This window comes from Tympanuchus pallidicinctus, unplaced genomic scaffold, assembly GCF_026119805.1.
Source record: "Tympanuchus pallidicinctus isolate F22 unplaced genomic scaffold, pur_lepc_1.0 scaffold6, whole genome shotgun sequence".
Classification (NCBI taxonomy): Eukaryota; Metazoa; Chordata; class Aves; order Galliformes; family Phasianidae; genus Tympanuchus; species Tympanuchus pallidicinctus.
In genome coordinates, this window is record NW_026294780.1 from 32,867,421 (window position 1) to 32,894,995 (window position 27,575).

General features: G+C 33.8%; 1 protein-coding gene across 6 annotated transcripts in view; it reads left to right on the top strand.

Annotated features, from left to right (window-relative positions):
* The window catches only part of DACH1 (dachshund family transcription factor 1), a 358,213-nt gene that overhangs the window by 324,003 nt on the left and 6,635 nt on the right, over positions 1-27,575 (top strand). For 2 of the 6 annotated variants that reach the window (XM_052705594.1, XM_052705597.1), the window contains one exon: positions 2,452-2,518. The exons of the other annotated variants lie outside the window; for them this stretch is intronic. In XM_052705594.1, the coding sequence (XP_052561554.1) occupies positions 2,452-2,474 (23 nt within the window). In that variant the 3' untranslated portion in view covers positions 2,475-2,518. The remainder of the gene's footprint in view (positions 1-2,451; positions 2,519-27,575) is intronic. 6 annotated transcript variants of the gene reach the window in all.

Consider the following 27,575-nt stretch of genomic DNA (forward strand, 5'->3'; position numbering starts at 1 on the left):
CAACACTAATTTATTTATCTTCAGACCATTCCTGCAAGAAAGCAAAGTTTGCAGTATTCCCATTTTATACCTGGGAATCAGAGTCACAGGAAGACTGAGTTGACAGATTGTTTTATGTGTTCACCGTGTTCAAATCACTTTTCCCATTAAATCCGGTTTCCTTTATGAGCTGAGATATTCAGAAGATGAGAACACATAATTACAAAGTATTTTGGAAGTGTGTATTCTAAAAGATTTATCCCAAGCTACATAGGAACAGCATTTATGTTTTTCTGCTTATCCTCATTTTGTACATTTACATGTCCGCAACAAATAAAACCAAGGTCTTAGAGGCAACATTCGCAATAATAATGACTTCTCCTTGACTCATCTGTCCAAGATGTTATCAGGAAAAAAATAATAAACCTCACAAAATAACACTGATGGTTGTTTTTTTTAAAGTCTAAACCATGATGGTCATGGTATTGGATCATATTGCAAAGGCAACCTTAGTTCTGACATTTCCTGTCTCTGCTATTCCATCTTAACATAGACTTTAAATAATGTTGGGGGTTTTTTTGGTGTTGTTTTTTTTATTATTATTTTTTATTCCCCCCCCCAATTTAATCATCGTATCAGATTTTGGAACATCTAGGTCTACCACTGGGAATTGTGTAACATGTAGATTTACAACACAGTTTGTAAGTGCGGAAGTTTATTGTCTTTGTGGATCAATTTTTTTGTGGAGTGAGTTTCTGAAATAGTTACTAACAGATGAGCAATGCTAAGTGTTAGGACTCTTTGTATTCAGTTCCACTACAGGAAAGAGGATTCCCTTTCCCTTTTCTCTGTGTGCCCTGTAGCATGTGTCCTTGTTACTCCTTTACATCCATGTCCCAGTTCCACCTTGTTTCTTTCTTATTCTAATTTCAGCTTTTGTCAGTGGCTGTTCTCACTGTCCTGTCTCAACACTTCTTCTCCCCCCTCCACTAATTTTCCATTCCCTAGGAATCCATTCTTCCATTGTTCTCTTCTGACCTAAGTTTCATGCCACCCTAATTATTTCTTCTATTGCAAAATCTTTCTCCTGTATGTGACCCTTTTAGTTGCCTTCCTCCTTTGTCCAATGGTTTTTAGAGTCTGTACTCTATTAACATTCCCTGTTAACAGCCTTTTCTGTTTGGTAGAAGTCTTTCAGTATTTATTCTCAGTTTCTCCTGCCTCTCCATCAAGCTCTTCCTTAGTATCAGCACAAGACAAGAATTGAGAGAAAAGGAAAGCAATTTCTCTGTTGTTATTTCAATATTTAGCAGAACAATAGTTTGCAGAAACAAGGATAGTTTCAGTGAAGGAACTTCATTCAGCACCAGGAAAAAGCATGCTCACTACAGGTGGACTCTTTGGAGAATTTAGATGCAAAACTGTACAAAATCTTTCTTCCAGTGGATGAATTTTTTTTTAATTCTCACAGGGATAACAAAGAGTATGTCCTTCCAATTTTTGAAAATTTCAGTTACTTCTGTACATTTTATCTAATAATGATATTTACTGTACTTCTGTATAAGAATTATTCTATAGAATATGTAGTATATTCTCTAATAAAGAATATAATATTTCATTCATGCTTTCAGGTTCTGGAAAAATATGCTTACTAGGGAAGTATTTATGCCTTTCATATTCCTCTAAAATATCTGTGTTTATATCTTCCTGTATCAAAGCATATCTGGGGTAATAACAGCTTTATACATAATCATAATACATTTTTTTAATTTTATTGTATTAAGCATGCTATGCAATTCTATAACTAAGCAAGAAAATATAGCTGCAGTGTTCTGTGGGGAAGTAAAATAATTGAAATATCAAGTATAATTTCAGCATTTAAGAAAGTACTAGGCAAAGACGACAGTATTTTAAAACAAAGATTTTATCTACTCTTTATTGTAAATAAAAGGATTCTTCTTGATTTTGGATCTGTTTTTAATGTTAATATTGTAATGGTCACTTTTGTTTGCAAGGAGTAGGACTAATTTAAGTGTAAAAGGTAATTGCATTTATCAATAAATGGAGTATGTTCTATTTTTCATCCTGTAGCACCTTTCAATGTGTTCAAATTCACTTTTAGTTCATATAAAGCCTTGTAAATGGGAAAGATATTCAGAAAAAGGAGCTTGAAAATGAGTCTGTGGAAAGAACCAATAACAGATATTATAGTTTTTTTCTAGGTTTTGTTTTGTTTTGATTTATTTTTTAAATATTGGATAGCCAACATCTTGCTGGACTATCCATGAAGTACTGAGAAGTAATCATAATAAATAACTCAAATGTGAGTCTCAAATATATGTAGATATTTTAACAGATGCAGATACTAAGTTATTACGAACTGGTTTAGACGCTAGTTTTAAATGTTTTCTTTCTTGCTTTTGTTTAAATTTATAATAAAGCAGATTATCCTCTTCTCCATACATATTGTAGGTTCACTAGATGCCTATGCCTAGCTCCCAATCCGGTTTCCCAAGATCCCCTCATCCCACACAAAAAGGTACCATACAAAGATAATGTTTACTTTTATATACTGTTTGTTAACAGACCTCTTACTAAGCACTTAGAACAATGACATTTACTGCTGCTCTTACTTTCCTTTTTTTTTCCACTGATTCTTTTCTTCCCCATCCCCTTACCTATTGTGTATTTGTTTGCCGACGTTATTTTTTTTCTTTTCCTGTATAAATTCCACATTGATTTTTCCATGTCCTAGTGATTTCCCTCACAGATCCTATACATTTGTAATCTTTGTTCTATTTAATCACAGCTCTCTTTACGTATTGTCTAAACTCATCTAAAAAAGTTCTGCTTTACACTGTCTTCCGCTCTGATGATTTCTTTAGTGTGGTGTCTCTTTCACGTTTTTTTCCAAATTCTTCCATTTTAGTGCTTTCTTCCCAAAACTGTTCTGATAAGAACAGGATGCTTAACCAGGTTCTCTGTCTCAGATTGTTGTCTTGCTTATCTTCTTCATTTATTTCCTATTTTCTAGGGAGTGCTTCATCCAATGGCTTTTCTGCTTTCTTTCCCAAATTCTTCATACTCTTATTCCAGTTTTTTCTAAAGCCAGATCCCTCATTCTCTGCTAACAGCCATTTCTTACCCTGCTCAGTTCCCATGAATTCTCACACTTATTATTGTCAGCATTTTTTTTTCCCAGATATCTCAGGAGATCTTTTGCATTTTGTGTATTCTCTGAAGTTCTCCTGTCTATTCCAGTATTTCAGTTTTTCCCTTTCTATGGACTCTTCTCTAGTCCTTTCCAAAGTTCCCTTTGTCCATCAACCAAATTTTATACATGAAGTCCTTACACTCTGCAGATATACTTTGTAGCAGATTATCAGCCTTTCTCTTTACTCTCTTCATCCCTTAGCAAAATTAGCTTTTACTAAGTCCTTTCACATAGTCTGGTTTTTCTCACCATTATCCTAGTTCTGCACCTCTTCTGTAGGATGATATTAAGAATACAGTTAAGTATAAAGTTAAATGGCTTTAGACTACTTGCTCTTCCTGTGAAAAAGCCATTCAGTTGCCATGCACAGAAAAGTTTCCAGGACCATCTGTTCTCCTCCATTCACAGCCTTTCTCAAACTCTTCATCTCATCAGCAAACAGAGGTACTTGCCCCCTCCCAGGAAGGACAGGTCAGGAAATGGAAATGTTTAGCAGATCCAGTAACAGAGAAAGAGAGCTACTGCAACTCACATACTGACTGCGTAGTCCTCTATTGAAATTACTCTTACAATCAATGAGGGCAACAGATGAAGAGAAAGAAATTATGATTTAATTTTGCATATGCCAGGGACCTAAAGGGCACATTTTGCTGCCTAAGTAATAGGAAAATGCTGCCCTGCAGCTGCCCTCAATGTTAATAACAATTGCTTAGACACAGCTTCAGTTATTTGTCTGAAAACCTAACCTAAATTGTTTTCTGCATTGGTTTGAGATTTGTTTAATCTATTTTTCTACAAGTAAAATCAGTGTAATAATCTTAGTGAATTATAATATTTGATGCTTTCTTGCAATGTTTGAAAGATAGATATCTGAAGGACTTCCATACTGAAAAGGAACTTTCAGTCATTCCATAAACCTTGGGTACATGGGTCTGATGTAAAAATCTTGACAAAAGCATGTCTAAATAGGTGATTATATTTCTTATGAGATCAAAAACTTTTATTGGAAAAAGCTATTATCAAGACTGTAAAGTCAAGCATTCCAAAATTAGGAAGTGATAGAATTAAGGTTGTCTTCTGCATCTTTGTTCTGTCATCTTTGTATATGCATTGTGATATAATCTTTAATTATGTGATTAGATACTGTATTTTGCACAGTACCTAATTCAGTTAGGGGACGAGGATGGAGTTGAATAAATGGATATCTATCCAATATTTCTTTATCTCCAGTACTGAGTGTATTCTCATGCTTTAAATAATACCTGGTTTATATACAATATTTTTTGTCACTAGACATCATGCTTTACAGAAGAGGTATGGAAGATTATCTCAACTTCTTTAATATGTTAAATCTTAATTTGAAATTTCCTAACAGTTGTATGTTTTGTCTTAGCTTTGAATAATGTCCTGGTATTACAGGTGATCATTTCTTAGGGTTTACTTCTTTACAGGTAAACTAGAGAGTCAAAAGTTTCATTATGAAAAGATATCTAATGACCTTGTGGATATATTAGGACTTGAACCTTTACTTTCACAGTGATAAACCAAACAAAGTGGCCAGTAAGCTGTAATACATGATTATGTGCAGTCCACAGTGCTCTAAGGAATGACCATTTTAACATGAGGGTTTTACAGACTTTTTTGTGATAAATGAAGATAGCCCTGAATTGCATTTCATCTTTCCTTTCATTATTCTTGCAACACACAGTTCTTTTAACAGTGTCTCCATCAAGCTCTGGCCTGCGTTCGTGTCAGTCCTAATATCCTTGTCCAGATTTCTATTTATGTCCAGTTCTCCAGTCATAATTCCAACTTCATATCTTAACTTCTTGAACCTAATACTCTTCTTAAGCAAGATCCAGACATCCCCAGATGTCTGTCTTTATGCCCCATATACACTTGTCAAGATTTCTCCCTCAGAGAGACTTCTTTTCAGAAAACTGAACATGACTTTGTTGCACTGCGTTCTGTCATTTTTCTGTTTTCAACCACTGGTCCTGTTATTGTCTAGTGAATCCAAATCATGTGGTCCCCTGGCTTTGGTCTCAGCTACTGTCAGCCAACCATTTCTTGTTACTAGCTTCCTTTCACAGTGTTTTCCAGTGCCTGATATCTGTCCATTTGTCCAACCAGTTTCAGTCACTCCCTGTAGTTCTATTTTCTCTCTTCGTTTACAAGTCCAGCTGCACCAGGCTTGTTGTTCTAATTTCTCTAGATCTTCAACTTTATGAGTTTGTTTTTAGACTTAAAGAAGATTAATATTGTTTAAAAATTACTGATAGGAAACATATTCTGGTACAAGACTACTTTCAAATTAGCTAATCATTAAAAAATAGTTTTCAGTATCATATCTTTCTTTTCTTGGGAGAACAGTTCTCTCTGCAGAGTATTTAAATAAAATGTCTTTTAGGCTTTTTTTCCTTTATTTTGCCCATGATATTGACTATGATGGCCTATATAAGTCTATTTCTTTTTATCCATCATACTCTCCATGTAAACCAACAATCATATGTTCTGTATAGTTTTAATGAATTAATCCCAAGAAAAGAAAAGTACCCGATTTAGAAATGTAAATAGCTCTATCTATCTATCTATCTATCTATCTATCTATCTATCTATCAACTTGTAAATTCTGCATTTTGGTTTAATTGACACTTGTTCATGAGTTGTTCCATTTTTATTGCCGCTCAGTAAGTGCTATGGATTTGTTGTTACTCATTTATTATTGCATGGGACTGCTAGCAGGAAGTTGCTAGAGTTTATTAGAGAGCCAGGATTCTCAAATGGATTTTCAGGTCATTTCAGAATGGAAGTGAATTTTACTTTCCCAAGTGATTCCTACTTCTCTGCTGACCCAATTCAACATTTTTTCAGTTCCCTTCAAATTATTATTTTCCCATTTTCCTTCTCCCTCTCAACCAAATGCAATCCCCTACCCTCTATCCCAGATATTACTTTTGAATATACCAAATCTTTCTTACTACTCCACTTTGACTGGTGAGGCAACATGTATGTATGAACTTGAGGTATGTATCTGCTGGTTCGCTAGGTGGCTGACTAGGAGATACAAGCATTCTGAGGGATCAGTGATAAGCTAGATATGCATTTACTGCTGGACATCTTGTTGCTGCCATCATCTTGGCAGCTGAGCAAATCAAACAGTACATGATGGTTCTCAGCTGCTGATGGGCCAAACAAATGTTTTTTCAAGTTGCAAGAGACCCACAGCCCACCTGTTGTGAAGGCCTGCTATAAAGGTTGAACATTTCAGCAGGGAAAAGTAGTCAGGAGTTGGAAACAAAGCTGTCAGAAGTCTGGAAGGCAAAGAGATTTTTTTTTTTTTTTCCTGGATATATTGAATAACTGCCCAAGGAAACATCTGCTATTTAGTTAGGCTGTTTATGGAAACAAACAACTGACTACAGAAATGTAAAAAGGTTCAATAACACAGTGGACTTTTTTTTGTAAAGAACTTCTCTGTGAAAGTCATTCTCGGTCTTCAGACCACTGAGGCTGCTATTTCGTTAGGCCACATTTAAAAAATATGTCTTACAATTTCAATTTATTCTATTAAGGAAAACTCAGAGAAAGGGGTATTTTTCAGCCTAGAATTAAACAGCAAGAAGGTTTGTCTATATTTATGAAATGTCACCATTGTGCGAGAATGTATCAACAATCTGATAGAGAGATCTGCTTTTTTAAGACAGATTTCTTCCTTCAACTTTATATTCTTAAGATTTCTGAAGTTCAGTAAGACAACCACTTTCAGTATCTCTATAGCTTTGGTTGTGACTGCATTCACAAGAGAGGAATTTTATAGCACTTCTAGGTAAGAGTAGTGAGCTGCGCTATCAAAGAAGTGTGAAAAAGGCAACAGAATGGAGCAAAACTGTCACAGTGACCTACAAGGAAGCGATGTCTGCTGTCTTTTTATTGATCTTTCTCTGCATGCCAGAGTTTGTCAAACAAATTGATATACTAGTTAAAATGTATGCATGTGCAGTATTTAATTTTAGAAGCTGAAGGATAGAGTGCTTTCTGCAGTGCTCTTCTCTTTTGTCTTATGCTCACAAAAAGATATTTTCAGATCTAGTGGGGTGGGAGCTGTTAGAAATTCACTGGCTATGCCTCAGAGACATTTAATGGAGCTGCTTTAATAAATCTATTTGATTAGCCCTCCCTATTCTATTTTATTTTTGCTCAGTTTTCCTAAAATATTTGTTTGTTAAACTTTGTTCTTTCATGCAATCATGCATGCTTACAGTGCTTCATTTTACATCTGAGTAGTGCCTCAAACTTTAGTAGCATTTTGACTGCGGAGTGTAGCTCCTTGTATTGACATCAGGGTCATGCACTTATTATTCATCTGTACAGTGCTATGCACTTCAATGAAATTATATACATAATAATAAATAACATTAATCTGCGTGCACCACCTTGAATTTCATTACTTTTGCAGAATGAATATCTCTGCAAATAACTGCTTTATTTTTTGTACGTTTCAGAAAGTGCTGGTCTCTCTCCCTGTACTCGATATATTTCATTTTATTGTCCCAGAGAAGAATAAGCTTTGTTTGCTTTACCAGCTTAATGTCTTAAAGACATTTTTTCCTGATTTTTTTTTTCTTTTTTATTTGGCAAACAATGAAGTACAGTTCAGATTTTAAATATAGATTGTATGTTAGACATTCGCAACATCTCTAGCTGTTTGTTTCCCTTTTACATCTGAATACTCACTGAGGAAGTATTCAATGAAGATTTATTTTGCTTCATATTTCCTTGACCATGAATAAATACTGAAATGATTTTACAATGCATGGAAACCAAACAGTAGTAAGCATATTCTCTATCCCTCTGTTTAGGAGTTCAATGCTTTGGCAGGTTTTCAACCCAAGCTAATCAATTAAAGACAACATTGATTAACTTAAACAGAAAGTGGTATTGATTGCAGGCAGTAACCTATAAATAGACAACTGTTTCATAGTGTTCATAGGTCATTGTTAGCTACACCTTTAAACTTTGAGCTACATAATACTGTTATTTATGGCCAAAAAGGCAAAGAGAGTGCACAGAGTTAATAAAAAGTTACATTTATGTTGCAAAACATTCTTGTAGAGCCCCCTCATTTAACACACACATAAACTTTTTCACGTTTTCTTTGAAATTGCTATCTTTTGCAATTTACATCTCATTTTATAGATGTGCATATACAAAGGTGCCAAAAATCAAATAAATATATTCATGGCTTTTCTACTGAGATAAATGATTAATCAATCAGAGGCTTTTTTCCAACGTGGTACTCTAGTGCACTTTTTGAAAAGCTGTGTGTAAAATTAATTAAAAAGCAAGAACAGAGTGAAGTGGAAAAATTGAGAACAATAAGGATATTAAGTAAAACACAGTGACCAAAAAGATTATAAGACTGTAGAATTGACCTATTTTATTTTCACTAATTTCTTACTCCCTCTCTGGTCCAATTTCATGTTATTTAAAGGTAAGATAAGATGGATGAATTCTTACCTAACAGATAGGCTTCTGATGTCATCCCCGTTGTCTTGCTACCTAGGAATGTTGGACACTGCAAACTGCTATCCTGTTTATGTTCCCTTCATCCTCACTTTCAGAAATAAACAGAAAACTGAGCAGACTAGTACGTTATACATTTCTAACATAGTCTCTTCAGCTGAAATCACATTTTTCCCTTCTTAAGGAAGAACTGAAATAAGTTTTTTTTAAACTAAGGTGAAAAACTGATTTAGAAAATTAAACATCATTTCAGTGAAATAGTCTTTCTATAGACTATCATAAAACAGATGAAAACAAAGTGTATTTCTAGTTTATTCACAATGGAACTCTAAACCCATTTGTTTTAGAGCTAGATTTGCTGAGTGTAAACTTTGTTTGTCAGCGTTTGTCTCTACACAGCGTAGAGGGCTGACCCTTTTTCTCTCTTTCCTTTCCTTTCCCTTTTTTTTTTTTTCCTCAGCCATGTTTACTACTTTTTAGACCAGTGCAGGAAAGTGGCATTATATCTGCTGTAATGTATGTCATAGAGATTGTTTCTTGGCATTTGGTTTTTAAACTGCCATAGAGATCAAAAAAAACACCTCTTGTTTGTGTATCATCCACTTATGAAAGAACTACTCCTGTCAAAAGTAGCAGTGCGTTCTTTTATGAATTCATTAAGACCAACAGACTTCAACAGACCTCAAAACTTCTAGTTTGAGATTTTTCTAATAGTTGTGCTTTCCTTGTCGTAACTTTTCATGCAAAGCAAAAATGAGATGATCCCTATGTCAAAATAACAGCAATAATGTTCAGTTCTACTAAAAGGAATGTGCTTTAGAAAGCTACTAGTGTGAACTAGTAGTCAGTAAGTTAACTTCATTCTCTTAAAACACATAAGAATAGATCTTTAGACAAGGAGATCCAGTTCTTCTTCCTGAAAGGTACTGCATCTTTGGTAGGTAAAAAGAAACATCAAGTCCGGATTAGATTTCAAATCTTGAATTTAAATTAAATCAGATTTAAAACGACTATCCTGTTCAGTGTCTGTTTTTCACTGTTAAACACCACCTGTACTGAAAGAAGAAGAAAAATTTTTAGCAAGCCATGTGGTAGAAGGCTTTTAACCTACCAAGGAAAGTCATCATCAATTTTCCACTTCATTCTTACTAGTCTGAAACTCTGAAAAAAGATATTCAGAGTGAAGATAAGATACCCTTATCTTAATATCAAATCCTAGACAGTTTAAAAAAATGATTCAATCAGATGACTAATGCCATTCGAGATTCCTCAGGGCATCTGAGACATCCACACAGGGTTAATCAGACCTACTAAAGATCCAGTACTGCCTGGAGCATCAACTGGAAGATACACAGAATTCTCAGGTGATACCAGATGTTGAATCAAGACCTTTTGGCTTGTTTAGAACACCTATAAACATATTATACTCATGACTTGAGTGATATACAGTGCAATTTGTTTACTCCTCATATTATTATTTAAAAGATACTTATTGTGCTGTTTTCAAAAGAATTCTTCTTCCAACACTTTTACTGGAAATATATGAATATTCATGGCATAATTTCTCTGTATCTTTTTATTTGTTGATTGGTTTGTACAAGGACTGCTTCAGAAGTAATGCCTCCTATTTTATTAAGTTGATTCACAATGTCAGAAGCAGGTGATGGTGCTATGGCAAATAGAGGTAGAACCTTCCCGCCATTATTCCAATATGTTAAATTTTGTTGCTTTGTGACCATTGGCAGCAGAGGGGCAGTCTGACAAAATGGCGTCTGACATGTAAGTGTGTATGAAGCAAAGGGGTGTCACTGAATTCCTCCATGTGGAAAACATTTCGTCCATTGGCATTCTGAGCTTTCTGAACACCTTCTGAAGGTTGGTAAAGGCCAAACAGTGGATGTGAACACAGTGAGGCAGTAGGTGGTGCATTTCAGCAGTGGCAAAAACAGTGTGAAAGACAAGCCACATTACAGGCAGCCATGCGCAGCTGTTGTGCCATGAATTGAAATGCATCTTGATCAGCTCATCAGCACGAATCAGTGAATTACAAGCAGGGGACTGTATTTGGAGCTGAATATTGGCTTCAATATGTTGGAAATTGCCAGTGGTGGCAACACTGGAATACAACAAAATTTATTTCAGGTGAGTCTCACAAATGCTCATACAGGAAAAGAAAGAAGACTATATGCAAATCTGTCAGGACCTGCTGAACCAAACAAGGCTGAAGGAGACAATTTCCTGGATCACATCATTCCCAGTGATGAGATGTTGTGTCACCGCTATGAGCAAAAGTCAAAATGGCAAAGTGGCAACATGTGAACGGAAGAAAACATTCAAGACTCAGCACTCAATGGGTAAAGTGATGTGCATGGTCTTTTGGAATAGGAAAGAGGAGATCCTTCTGGATTTCCAGAAACTTACACAAACCATCAATTCTGGCTGCTGCATCGCTATGCAGAGTGAGCTAGAGGCTCAAACTTCCTAAGTCAGGCCAGATAAGAAGACACCCATTCTCTTGCAGCACAGTAACACTAGGTCCCTGCCAGTTTGAAGACTGTGGAGCACATTGCCAGTCTTGACTGGATTGTTCTACTATACACCCATTGTATAATGTAGATCTGGTGCCTTCTGACTTCTGTCTTTTCAGACCAGTGAAAGATGGACTGCATGGGCAACATTTGTCTACCAATGGTACTATCATAGCAGTTGTGAAACAGTGGGTCATCTCTGTTGGCGCAGACTTTTATGAGTGTGGCATGTAGGCTCTGGTTCATTGCTGGTGAAAATGCATGGCTGTGTTGAAAGACAGTGTCTTGTGAATTTGCTCCATCAAATAGTGTTATGGTGCACTTAGTAGCTGTTACGGAAATGAAAAGGAGGCATTAATTTTTGAGCAACCTACATAAAACAGGAGGCATTACTTTCAAAGCAGCCATCATATAATGTTTCTACATGGGTACGTGTTATAGTGAACAGAATTACGTTTTCTTTTCAATAATTGTTGCAGTTTGCAGATTTGTGGTCTGTCTCCAATAAATTGTTTTTAGCCATGTCAGGAATAACTGGAAAGTTAGTAGAAATCTTATCTTTGTAATATCTGAACAACTTTGCAATCTTTAATGGATTTAATCTTCACAACAGAAAATATTCCTGTGATGCAGAACAAAGCAATTATAGAGTGGCTAAGGATCTTGATCGAAGCTATGTCAGAAATGTGTGGTAGGTCAGGGACTGAATTTAAATATTGCATGAGCTTAAATTTTCATTCCGCCTTTCATGTTTTTGCCTTCCCTTTTATGTTCATTTATACTGTGTCACTATATGGACATAAGCAAAACTAGAATGAATTTACCAGCTTGAATATTGATCGTGGAATTTATGTTCCATGACTTCACAGTAACAGAATTCAAGTAATATGTAATTCATGCTTGTTCTACACATTCTTAGACCAATGGCTGGACTCTGAATATCAGAGTAATGACATAGTATATGTGATATAAGTCTGTTCAGATCTTCTTTGTTAGATACAGCTTTGAAGTTCAGTGACAACATATATTGCCTAGCATTATTTAATTATTTTTAAAAAATTCTATATAATTATCCCTTACATATTCATCTAGACTTGTGTGTTCTGTTGTCAGCAAAAAGACCTCATATAAACTCCAGATTCTGTTACTTCTAAGTATACATAACCAGTTTAGTTAAATAATGTTAATAATGATATTTAAATTATTTGAAGCTAGAGTAAATTAATGAGGAATGGGTTATTTATCAAGGTTCTGTCAGATACCTAACCCCAAACTTATGCTGAATTTCTTTCTTCAACTTCCTGCTTTTCAGACAGGCCCAATACTCTGCTATACTAAATACAAAGAAGAGAAGATAAACCAGTATCAGCTTTCAGTATGTCAGGAGCTAAGTACTAGGCATGCATGCATTAATACATGCTTTCCTTTTGAAGTTTTGGTCAAATCAGTAAGATATAGCATTAATTAAAATTGAGTCCTCAAATACAAAGCTGTCTTCATGTATGCTATGACGACGAGAAGAAGCAAGGTCCTTTTTACAGATATTATTTATACAGATATACAGATTATTATATATTATATAATATATAATATATATTATATAATATATATAATTAATATTATTATATATTAATATTATTATATTATATCTATTATATATTATATATATTATATAATATATATTAATATTATTATATATTATTTATGCATTTATACAGATATAATTATTTACAGATATTCAATTTTCAATTATTTTCTTACATAAGATAAATACCTCCAACATCAATAATGGTGCAATAATATTAATTCTTTTGATATGATCATCCACTCTCATCCTATACAACCTACTGTATTCTTGAAATTGCCGTCCCCATTCCTGACCAAGTAAATCAAAAATTAATAAAGAAATATAGCTAATGTCATTTCCCATAATGCTTCACTCAGATATTTTGAGTGAGATAATGTTAATGCTATGATGTTATGTTAATGATTGTGATGTTAAATTTCTCCTTTGAATGATGTGGGAAGTTACATGTGTTCCTGATCACGGTCCTAATTTAGTTACCGTTCCGGATCTCAGGTCTTGCTGTCAGACTCTTGTACAAAATCAGATTTTAAGCCTGAAGGGTCGTAATGAGTTAGTTAGATGAACATGGTATGAGAGTCTTCTTAACTGTGGAGAGAAATAGGGGGAAAAATCAAACTACCTAACTGAAGCGAATAAAAAAACAAAACACTAATGACAAAGTCTGCAAGGATCTCCACTTCGTGAGATTTTGATAAAGAGTAATGTGCAATGTGAAGGGTAAGGCAAAGCCTTTCAACTACTGTGTTTCCAGTTGTTAAAAGGGAAGAGCCAGTAAAAAAACTTCAAAACAAGTGACAATTCAAAGGAGCAGTCTAGGAAATATTTTTGCCATACGATTTTGTTTATACAATGTAGACAGAAGTAAGCTCTAGCAGGCAAGACATAAAGAGAAACAGAATATGAATTTGTAGCTAGAGAGGACAAGAAGTGAATGGCAGAGACTTTTTATGAGAAGAATTTTAGACACTAGGTTGTAATGAAGAGTCAGAAGTAGCAAACAAGATGCCTTGATTTTGCACTTCAACTTACAGACCAGATGAAAAGAGTGATTCACAGCAACTAAGAGTCATACTGACAAATAGGAGGAGGATTCTGAAGGGGTGCAGGATTACCAGCTCTGCTTTCCCAACCATGGATAGTCATAGGACCTAAGCATTCATGCAGAGTATCAGGAAAACAGGAAGAGGGTTAAGAGGAAGTAGAATAGATCTGGAGTACAAAGAGCCTATGTCAATTTTCAACATAGATATGGTAGCTGAATTTCTGTTTGTGGATTAGGTTACTGAGATATGAAGCTCAGGGAGAGAGATACAATGGGAGGAAGATCTCAGCCCTGAGAAACTAAAACAGTAAGTTGAAGTAGAATACAAAAAGATCAAACAGAATGAGATTAATCAATCAGGTGATGGAAAATAAGATCCTGACAAAGAGAGAAGAGTGAATATCAAAAACTTATTTCAAACACTAACCTAGAAAAGCCTAGGAGGTTGACTGTGGAGTTGTAAGACATGGATAGTTGCAAGATTTTACTAGAAAAAAGTCATTGGAGACAGTCACATTTAACAAAAGTCTGCAAACAAACTGACTGCCAACAAAACTGGGGAGAAGGTGCTCCCCACTATTTTGGAAGTGTTATGGTCATTTAACTATGTGTTTAATGGGCACATACGTATTTACCAAACTAGAAACATGGTAGTAGTTTATTCACATTGTTAAAGAGTAAATGACTCTTCATTCAAATAGGACAGTTTCAAGGGTGTGAACTTCAAGTTAAAGGCCTCCAATAAATGTCCCTGAAGATGGGATATACTTACACAGAATTACCTACTAAACTGTGACTTCCAGAAATTTTCTTGGACGTTTTCACTTAACTTCTGTGAAACGTGTGCTTCAGAATTTTCTTTCTGACAATAATCCTGTATTAAAAAAATAGGAGGTAGGCACAGACATATTCTTCCTTCTTCTTAAATTTAATGAAAAAAATCTCAATTTCAGTCAGGTGCTGCATATTTGCTACCTAACTGTAAGAAGAAATAAGTCAAATCATTGCAATTTATTACCTGACTTGAGATAAAACATATGTACACAAGAAAACTCTGACAGGAATTTGCTTTCAGTTTGAATGTGGTAGATGTCTGGAAGGCATACCACTTATTGATGGATTGAGTTCATGTATTGAGCATGCCACATAACGTTACTTTTAATTCTGCAACAAGGTACAGAATATAGAGTATAGGTGTTCTTAGCCTTCTGAAGGTCTCTTTCTGTGAAAAGTGCAGGTAATTTGTTCTGCTCTAAGTGTTAAGAATGAGAGCAACAGAAAGTATACTTCTGTATACTTTTTCCAACACATGCATGTATATTCACTTCATGTAAAAAGAAAATTTATGCTTTTGTATTTGGAGATAAAGCAATTGATAAAGCAATTTTTTGCTGTAGAAGGTTAAGTTACATTATATATATTGTATATATGGATATTACATATTATAAAATATTATTTAAATAAGTATACTGAAATCAAAGTATCGATTTAGCACCTTTTGTTAAAAGTTTTCATATTTTGTTAGGAAGAAAACAGTTCAGAAGTCTAGGGATCTCTAATGCTCTCTGAAAGCTCAATAGGTTTTAGATAAAAGAATTGGGTTCATAATTTGCTTTTCTTTAATAAAAAGATAAAAATAAATAATGCTACCATACAAACTACAAAGGTGAAAAAACGCTGTATCTAGCATTGTTCTACCTCCTGTGGCTAGGGACAGAATGCAGACATGCCACAATAATGTTTTTTATTTCTACTGTTCAAACCATATTAATGAGAACATCATTTTGGAGAACTAATTATTTCTATTTGTCTTGTGTCACACTTTCTAATTCCCCTATATTAGCACAGCCAAAGCAAATTAATTGCTTTTCCAGCAGTTGAACCTTGTCCAAGAATGAGCTCACATTCCCTTCCAGTTTTGCAGTTTCTAGGAGTGCATTGTGTCAAAATTTTCTCTTGATACTAAACACAGCCCAGAGAATATCTTTACAGATTTCTGTTGCTGCTCACTTGATGAAATTTATAAGTTTAAGTGACCCACTAGGAAAGATAAAGTTCTTAGCTGCAAGATTATACATCAAAACAGTTAAAGTGAAATTAAAATTAAATGAATGAATCTCACTGAAGCAAAAAAAGCAGTAATTAATGGTTCCCTTAATTGTCTTCATAAAATATTTGCATGGGTCTAATTTGCATAATTTGCATGTATTAATTAATCTTTCAAAGGAATTTTGTGCTGAGAGAAGCCAAAAAATCTCTTTGTTTTATTTAACATCTAATGAAATATTTATCTTCGTTAATGAACTTCTCATCTTCATTAAAATAAAAATTGCACAAGTTTGTATGTTTTAAATGTTTTTATAATTGAAGTATACAAAAAATCTCTTCAGATCTACAATATCTGAAAAATAAATACATTATTACACATTCCACATCATTTTAACACCAGGAACATTTAAAATTTTAAAAATCCTGATCAATTTACAAAAAGTTTTCAAAGAGTTTTAAATTACCTCAATTACGTGTTAATATCTGTGAGGTTTTTTTATTTTACCAGTAGAGACAAGAAGATAAGCCTTTTGGAGCTCCTGTCATTGTCACTCTGTGATAGATAACAACTTTTATTGAACCAATTTTAGGCATAGAAAAAAAGACAAATACTGCAGGAGCTTATACACGATATATATCCAGTTTAGGCTATACTAGACTAACAGTTGAGGAAAAATAGTTTGTGAGTTACTATCTGGCACTTAATGACTGAAGACAGAATAAGACTGATGACAGTTACAGTTACAAAGGACGGTAGTTGCAGAGGACATAGTTAGGATATCAGAAATTCTGAGAGTGTCCAAAATAGCTAGCTATTCAGAAAGAGAGTACGTAGTCAGAAAACAAACAAAAACAAAAACAAACAAACAAAAAAAAAGTTTTATGCAAAATTTGAATATAGAAGTGAAAGGAAATGTAAAGAAATAAAACACATTGCAGAGAACACCTTATGTTAAAAAAAAAAAAAAAGTTTCGAGAAACAAAATTGAAGGCTGCTACTTAAAGAGGGGCCATCTAGAATGTCAAGGTAATGTATAAGCTACTTAATATCGTTGAGAATTATAGCTGTGAAGAAAGAATATTAAAGTAGGGTTAAAATAAGATAGGTTTTATACACAAATTTAATACTGTACAAAATAGGATTTGTGAATTTGAATTTCTTTTTTTTTTTTTCAAGGATAAGTACAATATTATTGGAGTAATAAAAGTATACTTGAAGTAGGGAAATGTTTAGGGATTTAGAATGCATAGAAATTATATTTACACAATAAAACTTTGTGCAGTGAGATTTGTACTCATTTTCAGTATGCTTGCACATGTTTAAATACTTGCAAAGAGAGTTTATAAACACATTAATGTTTTTAAATTAATTTTAGATGTGCAATACCTTTGAAAGCCAACCCAGCAGAGATGGAAAAGTAGGAGCTGTTTAAGCATGCTATACATAACAGCACTACTTGTACAAAAGAAGTAAAATAAAAGGAGGTTTAAGTTACTGAAACTGTTTAAAACTCATGTTTTACTGCATTATCCTAGCTTTTTTCAACTGATAAGATACTTGGAATTCAGCAGATGCCATAGAGGCGTTATGGATACTGCTATGTATTATGAAGGTTTGAAACTTGTGGAATAGCTGCTGAGACAACACAACTATCTATAAAATATCCAAATATCGGAGGGATGAATATGTTTCACATTTGTGGGGTAGGTGACTGTCTATGAGTTTGTTGGCTGGACTCCTGTTAGAATCAGTGAAAAGTAATAGACGTATTTCTGCCTTTGAATTAAATGAATCATGTCTTACAAGTCACTTCCTTGAACACAATAGGAATCTAAAAAAGAATCTCAAACGTAGCTGTCTGTATTGCTGGAGTTGGAAGTTATTGTGAGGAACCTCCTCGGTTGTTTATTTTTCTTTTTGTTTGCCTCATAATACCAGCATTGCTTGTAACAGTAAACAGACCATAAGCAGATGAATTTCAGTTTTTGTAACTGCCAGTGTTGAAAGTGAGTAACTGTGCATCACTTCTAGAACAATACCAGTGCCTGACAATTTCTCATCTGCTTAATGTAGTTCTGTAATATTACAATATTCCTGATTATAGTTTTGAAAGTTGTACAAAGCAAGAAAAGCAAGATCTTCAAATGGAGAGGGGATAAATCCAGTGCTGCATTAACCCTGAAGCTTTTCAGCACTTATTTCAATTTGATGCTATCACTGCAAGAAGCAAAAGTTAAAAGTTAAAAGAAGCACTCCAAATCTTCAGAAATAAGAACAATAGTAGATGTAAATTTAGAAATAGAAAAAAAAGGTAGAAGACATCTCACAGAATTCTGGATGAGAAAGTGGTATAACTATTATAGTTTCATTGTATTACTGCAGCAGTATTACTATATCCTTATTAATTTGTAATGGAAAACTAGTTAATGTGTCTCCATTTAAATATAACTTTGCTTACAAACAAGGCTTGGGTTAGAAGAAGTTGGATGACTTGATGAAACATAGAAGTCAACAGTGCAGGCACGTACACTTGTGCTTGTCACCCTCAATCTTCTGTGGAGGAAGTGGAGAGAAACATCTCCAACAGAATTCACCACTTCATAAAGTGGTTATCTATAAATCTCCTTTGTCTATGGGAGGAGCATAAATACCCTGCTGTAGACATCTACAAGCAAATTTTTTAAGCCCATTCACATTCTACCAATGCTGAATTCAGTTTCCGGAGTTGAGAAAATAACTTATTTTTAGTTATTGCTGTTGTTTGTTTGTTGTGGTTTGTTTTTTTTTTTTCCTCCTACTTTGGGATTTTACACTTTTTCTCTGTACCGCAAATTTGTTCTATAGTTGGGATTGTAGTTTTGGCTCAAAATAATCCAATTGGAAAGGATAAAGGTAGCATTGGCACACTCTTGAGAAGTGTACACTGAGGAATCGCTGTCTTCTCATGTCACATTTTACAGCAAGAAAGAATTAAGTGGATAATGTTTTCAGAATGAAAATGACAGCATTTGTTTGGGTTGCTTATTTGGTTTAAGAGCAGTGTTTTGCTGTTTCATTTTTTTTGTAAAGAAACAGCTCATTTTTTGTGCTTCAATGCTGTTTCAACCAATGCCTTAAGCCCAAATCAAATCTGTATGCAGTCTTTATGCACTGATTTCTTACTGGCAACACAAATGCTTTGGTATCTCATAAGTGTTGTGAAACTTAATTAATGTTGGTGAAGTGTTCTGGATCTTGAATGGAAGGCACAGTTGAAATTCGGTTGTATTGTTAACTTTGGCTTTTATGTTAAATGCGACTGATCGGAGTCTCAAGGATTAAAAAGTGGCAAAAAACATGATTCAAGGAAGAGTAATTTACAACTAATATAAACTAATCAGTAAGTTTCAAATTTAGCATATGAATATAGGGAGACAAATATTTTACCAAATCTAGTAAAGAAATAATTAATAGCCATAAATGTAAGTAAAGGCAACCTCATTATCATTGAAGATATGTTCATTTGAACCAACTGAGGGGCTGAGAATTTAATTTTATAGTGGCCAATATTTTAGTTTTCATGATTTCTCTTTGCCAGTATGATGAAAACAGAGAACAACAGCTAGAGCGAAGCATAATATACTTACTTTTATGTACTTCAGCAATAGGAAATACTGTATTTTAAAAAAAAATCTTAATATATCTGTTATGTTGCCTCATTGCAAACAAGCGTAACAACTAGTATGCCAAATCTATTCTAATTCTAAAAACATTGTGTTTTTTGGGGTTTTTTTTGTTTGTTTTATTTTGTTTTGTTTTGTTTTGTTTTGTTTTTAATGTGTGGTTATTTTTATTTTTACAAAATTAAGAATGATAGCATGAAACAATTTGGCTTTGTAGAATTCAAGCGTTCAACTTTCCAGTGGAATTTGATTTGTAACATGACCTATCTCTATTAGTATCTCAAGTTCCCATAAAAGAAGAATAGAATAGAAAAAAAAAAAAAAAATCAACTAAGAAAAAATAGCTAAAAAGGCAGTAGAACTAAAATTAATATATTTGGCAGGAATACTTAGCCAGCATCATGTTCCATCAATAGATAAAATCTTCTGCCACCATATATCTATAAGTATTCTTCCAGTGAACAGCAAGCGGACTTCTAAGGAGGAAAATCTCTCCTATAGGATAGACTGCCAGCTTTAAAAAGAAATCTCCAGCATCTCAACCCTTCACAAGAAGTATTTTTGGTCATTGCAAGGTTCAAGAAGAACATCATGAGAGACAGCAGCATATATAATGTGAATGTGATTTCATTTTGTTGAGAAAACGTATATTGGTAATAGTAAAAGAATTTTTTTTTTCTATTATATTTTTGCCAGCCTTATTTTTTTTTTTAAAGTTATGCAACCTCTAATTAGGAAACGCAGCAGTAGCATAATAGTGTATTTATCACAGATGTTGGAAAGGATGGATCACAAAGTGCTATAGCTGGCATTGGAAACAAAGTGTTACAAAGTCAGGACCAAGAAATTTGCTGTGCTAGTTTATGTTCATGAAATTATAATGCATATTGTTAAAAATGTACAGTGCTATATTAGATAATTCAAGTTTTGACTTGGTTTATTTAGTCTCTGTTGATTCTGCAAGTTTTGCTTATGATAAACTGTTAGTGCAAACCTTGCATTAAAAGATATGTATTTTTCATGATATTGTTTTGCACTGCAATATGCTGGCTACAAGGCCTTTCAAGTAATCAAATTATATTGAAAACAAACATAAAATAAAAACCAGCAATAATTTACACTCACTTTTAACTTTACAGTGTGACTCAAAGTTGTATACTCAGTCATTGAAGAGAGTACTGTATGTTTACACATTGATGAATTGAAAATAAAAATATTGTGGTTGGATCACACTCCTTGGCTTCATGGGCAGTATTGGAAGCATCATAAAAGCAGTATAATTGACTAAAGAATCAGTTCCATCTTCAACCTTATCATCACATTTGTTATGACTATCACAGTTACTATCACAGGAGTAACTATGCCATTGTAAGCAATCTAGTTGCCAGTGCTAAAATACTGAAATGATAAAACACTAATAAAACCTGCAAAAATCAGTTCTATTCCAGCTCCAAATGGGTAGTAGTTCCAGAGTTTGATCTTAAACATTCAGTACATGGAAGTGTCCTAATTTTAGGAATTGAAAGCTAAGGTTTCCCTTTAGAGTTTTCCATATTCTTACAAAGCCTACAACTCTCTCACATTTTCCAGCTGAAATTAACTGGACCAGATTTTCAGTAAGTACATTCAGGATATTCTCAGTTCTTTCCTCATTTCCTACTAAAACGGTATAGCATTACAGATAGGATTTGAAGCCTGCAATTTAAAGCAATCATATCACAACTGCAATCTTAAAGACCATTTTAATACTTTTCACATCTTACAAGGTTACAACAGAACCCAGTTCCTACAGTAGAATACAGAGCTGTTTTATGTCTATCTAGTACTTAACGTATTTACAAAGAATGTTCAGAGTTTTTTTCCTATGATAAGCTTATAAATGGAATTTTTTTTTCCATTCTGCGGACTCACTTTGTTGCATCATACTGGTCTGAGATTATTCCTTTTTCAATTCACCTTGAGCATGTGTGCCCAGCTTCCTAAAAATTGTTCTAGGAGAGCTACTGTAAAGTGCTATGTATGACCCATTAATATATTGCTAGTGAAAATTGGCAGTAGAAGCGCAAAAGTAAGAAAAAGAAAAAGCAACTATCAATCAACATTTTCATTTCCTCTGTTTTGACAAAATCCAATTTTACTTCAGATGTTCTGTACGGGTCAGATGTTCTGTACAGGTCAGTTTTTCTAACTCCAAGGTAGTCTCCTGATTGCAGAGTTATTGGTTAAGATGGCTCTGGTGTTTAATTTAGCCAGTCTTTTTCCTCATGCTTAGTTTTTGATGATGGACTGTGGTGCTAAGTTCTCTCTGGGAGCACACGCTGCTTCCATATGGTCTGGGATTTCTATAGAGGGGTGCATCCAGGACACTGTCTGTCATGACATGCTGCTTTTTCTAAGGAATCTCTATTGGCAAAGACACAAGAGTGGTGCCAGATTCAAACCACCTGGCCCTAAAGCTAATTGAGTTTTTCCTGGGGGGAAGAGTAATAATTTTGAAGTACCTATGTGAAATTATGTTACCACTGAGAGAGAATGGGAAAGGTTGTCTTGTCACCAGAGTGCTTAAATGCATCCATGAAGATAAACCCAAGACACAAGTCTACAGCCAGAGCAATTACTGTGAATTATGAACTGAAAACCAATTTACCCCATCCAGCATTAATATTTGTCAGAGAAACAGAGTTCTCTTCTGGTTCAAATATTTTTCATTGTTTACAAGAATAAAAGAATTTTGCTTAAGTATTTCTTGATGGCTTGCTACTAGGTTAAATTCCATATGCATCTTTCAGCTTGAAGCTTCTATCATACTTCATGTTTGTAGCTGTGTTGCTCATGCTAAGACACAGGAACTCCATTAAGATCTATTCATATTTCTGTTTAGCAGTAAAGATTATATATGAGTTTAGTTGACTGCTCATTACTTAGGTCATGACTTCTGGTTTGTTTTCTATCACTTTTGACTCTTGTTCTCAACTGACTGCTTAGTGCCATTGACTACTATCAACTTTCTTTCATACAAACTACTTTAGAGTGGCAAGCATTTGTTACGTATGTTTTGACATCCCACACATCTTTAATAGATTTTCCATAAGCTTGCCACTGTGATCTTTGTATTTTACAACCCCATTCCTTCTTGTTCTACATTTGACTATTTCTTCATGGTTTGCATTGGGCTCTAATTTTGTTTTAGATGAGGATATGAGTTGTTGGATATTAAAGAAAAATGGGGTGTTAATGTGATATTGATACTGGAATGGAATTCCACATGTAACGTAATTGATGTATGCAGGGTAATATAAGTAGTAAAGCTAAATGATTTCTTTAAATAGCTTCATTGAAATGGGGAATAACCTTTGCAGCATTTGAAATGACATCTCAGTAACTGGAATTAAGGACAAGCTGGATCACTTTTTTATTAATTATGTTTTAAGTCTAACCTGAAAATGACAGACCACTATTCTACTTTTTAGTTATTGGGGTATTATATCCAATTAAAGTTACTTGTTCAGAGAAGAAGTAGTTTGTAGGGAAGAGATAAGATAAGCTTGTGACTCTGTAAATGAGATGTACTGCACAGGAGTATTAGGTAATATATACAGTAGGTAAGGTATAAGATAAGCCCTTTATTGTGTTTTATAAAGAAGTCTGGGGAAAAGCTGAAGAAAAGGTAATGCTATGAAAGAACTCATCTTCATAAATCATTTGTAGATGTTAAAGTACATAAACATCACACAGTCTTGTGATGGAAACAATATTGGTCACAACATAGTCATGGCTTCAGCTATCTCTGGCAGTAAAAACCTGAAACATAGTACCTTTCCAGAGGTTTGTAAAGCCAATAACTTTATTAATCTGCACTTCATTGTGTGTTCTCTAAATGTAAACACTTGTGTCAAGTTAATACTTAGCTTCCAGTGAAGGTCTGACAGAGAAGGTCTCTGTGTGTTTCTGTATGTCCTTTATGAAGGAAGGGATAATTTTTAAGAACTAATTTGTACACACTTTTGCACAAATATTTTCTGTAATTTGATTTCAATTTAGAGGCAAAAAAAAAGTTCTTGAAAGCTCCAGCAAATGTTGTTCAATTGTATTTTATTCAGATTTAATTTTTTGATCATATTGTCCTCTTCATGGAGGAAATTGTTTATTTTTTAAAACTTATTTCAGTATTAGCCTTATAACTGGTATTTGTTGTTTAAGATTATTTTGATAATTATGCATATGATCCTATAAAAGTAATCGTTGCAGCAAAATACTAAAAAGTCACAGTTTAGCAGAAAATTGGAAAGAAGAACTCAGACTGAAAGATAAATCAAAACTAAAAATAGAAGATAAAATGTTGTTCCCATCAAGGTTTTATGAGAAGGAAAAAAAAAGTATAACTCAGAAAATACATCAGAAACTACGTTCCAGTGCTTAGAACTCAACTCTTTCTCAATTTTATGCTATCAAATCCAAAGTTTCTTTCTAATTGCCTTGTGGAAATATACATATGAGAAACGCTCTTGAAGTTTTTGAAAATACGGTAGCAATAAAGTACAACTTTATGCAGAATTTTAAACTGTTTAATACAGTACAGATTGATCAGTATTATCCACACCATGATACAAACAGAACTGAATACAGTGAGCTGTGAAAGTTCCCAAGCTGATCGTATTTAGCTGTGACTTCATCCTTTAACAGCTCTTCCATACAGTTCTTCAGTTGAAGATGTTCTGATTTTTTTTCCGTTTTAAAAAATCATTAATGTTATTTTAACCAATAGAATTGAGTGCAATACAATTCTTAAAGGACATAGGTTCAGCGATTCTAAGTAATCTAATCAGCTGTATTGTCTTTTTTTTCTGGATGTGCTTTTATTCTATTTATACAAATAGAAGCAAAGGTGGCTAAGTTCACAAGGCAACAATAAGAGACAGTGTGATTTTTCAAAACGTATTTCTTCCAAAGAATTTCTCACCTTGCCAAGTCAATCTTTTCAGTGCTCAAAATGGCAAGCGTTCTCTGTTCTATATGGTCTCTAAATAATAGAGGATGACATATTCTTGCAGTCCATTGCTTTGTCACTTTACTAAAGACCAGATTGCTTTAGCTTGCACCTACAGTATTCAGGGATGCAGTGAAAACATATAGTCATGATTAAAAAACATGATAAAGTTACTGAAAGAAAATTCCCATAGTTAATAGTTGAAATAGCTGGGGAAAAAAAAAATTGTTTAGACTTTTTTTTTTTTAAATCTGTTGTTTGATTTTATATCTGGAACTTCAGATACAGAATTAAAATCTTCAAAGTATAAATTATTATTTTGAAAGGAAAGGCACAACCATCTCCATTTCCCGAATATTTACACTGAGTATTAACACAAATATATTTGTACATGAATGTTAAGTAGAGAAATGAAAGGTGTATGATTAATAACAGTATGCAAATTTGAAACTAATTTATTGGTGTTATACAAAGGGCAAATTAGGATAGTGTTTGGTCAAATGTGTTTACATACTTCCTATTTGCATGAGTTTATTGAACATGTATGGTGAAAACATCCATCTTTGCATAAAATATGGATAAGCACTTTTTTTTTCTTTAAAGGAAAAAAAAAGCTACGCAGTTTCAGAGTCTCAACAATTTGTCCAGCCTTTCTCATACCTCTTTTACTCCAATACAGTTCTACTAAGAAAGCAGACAGTGAATCCAATCATGTTCCTCAGTATGTGACTGACCAGTAAAAATATCAGGATTACATTTTACAAAAAGTGGGGGGTTTTATTCTCTGTAGCACTCTGCAAACTCTGAAGGAGAATCAACTGCATCAAAAATGATTTTCCTATGATTGAAAATGTAGACTCCCATTTTTAACTTCCTGCCTTGGTGGAAAATAAATCCTCTTTTGTCTCTATTTTTAATAAAATAGATGAAGAGTATACAAAAATAGATTTCTTCCTTGATTAGCTGCTTCCTTTAAGTTTTGCAAAGAAGGGCTGCAATTTAACTAAGATCCCTTCCATCTGTTGCAATACGCTTGCTTTTATTTTGACTTCCCGTTGCTTTCTTATCAAATATCGCATGAATCATTGCCATTTGTTTGCCATCCCTTTCTTTTGTTTTGTTTCTCTTCCTCCAAATGATTAAAACATCAGGTTGAATGAAAGGTTAGAAGTACACTGTAATTCACATTTGCCCTGTCTTATTAAAACAAATAAACCAACCAGTTATATAATTTAAATGTGCTTGAGCTATGGCTTGCAGATGCTTTTATCAGCTCTGGGCTGAAGAGGTTGTGTGCTTTCAGGCATGCATGCACAAGTTTTCTTTGAAAAGGACAAACCTCATTAGATTACAGGTGCCTGGAAATAACTTCTGAGAAAATAGCTGCCATTTTCAATAACACTACTTCCTAAAAGGAAATACAATTTATTATGTTCTTCAGCACAAATGAGAAGCTTTTCTTTTATTTAGATGTAGTTAGCCTCACTTTATGTCTCAAATTATTTATTTATTTTAATCTGTTGGATTAAAAGAAGAGGGTGGATCATGATATTTTTCACTCTAGTATTACAGACTATAAAATGTTTAGGAAGAGAACTGTAATGATTCTTAAATTATTAAATATGTGTTTTACTAATTTACCATGTTACTAAATTTTCTTGCAATAACATGTCTTCTTGTATGGAAAGTCAGAAATGCTTCATCACTGCATCAGCTTGCTAGAGTGAGAGTTAATTTTTGAATGGCTGTGGGAATGGTCTATATATGTTGAGGTTCAGTACAAAGTTTTTTCAGTCTCTAGTGAGCACATTGGCTAGTCCTGAAGTTTTTGTGTTGCAACATCAGGTTTTAAAAACAGTTCCTGAATGTAGGTCGGCTCAGTCACCAACAATAGAAAGGATTTCAAATTGACTTTCTGAGCCAAGAACCTATAATTTCAATTTGTGTGTGTGTGTTTCATGCTAATGGGGTAAATAACACTGCAAATGACAAAAAGCAGACTGAGAAACTAATACCACAGTGATTCTTGGTTACCTAAGAAGAGATAGGGAAAAGTTAGAGGAAGACACAGAAGAACAGGGAAGACACGGATCACTGAGCTGGGAATACAGTTCCTATCCTCTCTCTTTCAGTTGTGTTCTTATTAATGAAAGAGAAATCAATTTGGTGTGAGTTCTTTACTTTGAAAACATAAATGGATGAGTAGGTCCACCATTCAGATATCCCTAAGACTTGTTTTGATTGAAGATCAGCTCAATCAATGGCCTGTGCATATTTGACAAAATCATGTTAAAGGTATTTTAGGAACTGTAGTGACAAATAAATTTGGGTTACTTTAATATAAGCATTACTGGATTTTGGACTGGCATTTATTGTTCTGTGGCTCACAAGTTATGGTCATACATGAAAAAGAAAGATACTGCAATTCATTAACTAGTCAACCAAGAAATCCAAACTATAACATTCTACCTTTACAAAGCTCCAACAGAGTTCCCTGATTTTGTTCATATTTTTTCTCGTTCTTATATGTCATTTTTTCATTAAAAAAAAAAAAAAAAAACAAAAAAAAAAACACTAAAACTCTGGTTTTCTTTCTCATTAGTAATCCACAATATAGCACCATATCTTCTATGATTTTTTCTTTTTCCTTTTGTTTTCCAAACATTTTCACTTTGCCAAGGAGTGTTTTCCTCAGAAGGAATTTTTATGATAGCAGTTGACTAAACTGCTGACACCACACTTTGGACAAAGATTTGCAGATTTTTATAAACTAAAGGCTGTAATATGCACTTATGAGAGTTGTGATTATCATTATGCTCGTTTTTTTAAAGCAGCTCTCAGGATACAAACTAAAATACGATGTATCTGAATGATAAACCAATGTGACTTGCAGTGAATGACAGAAATACGTGTAATCATCTAATGTATTATTATTTAGTTTGCAACTATAATCACACAACATTTCATTGTAGATTTTTATCACTTTACAAGAATTCATA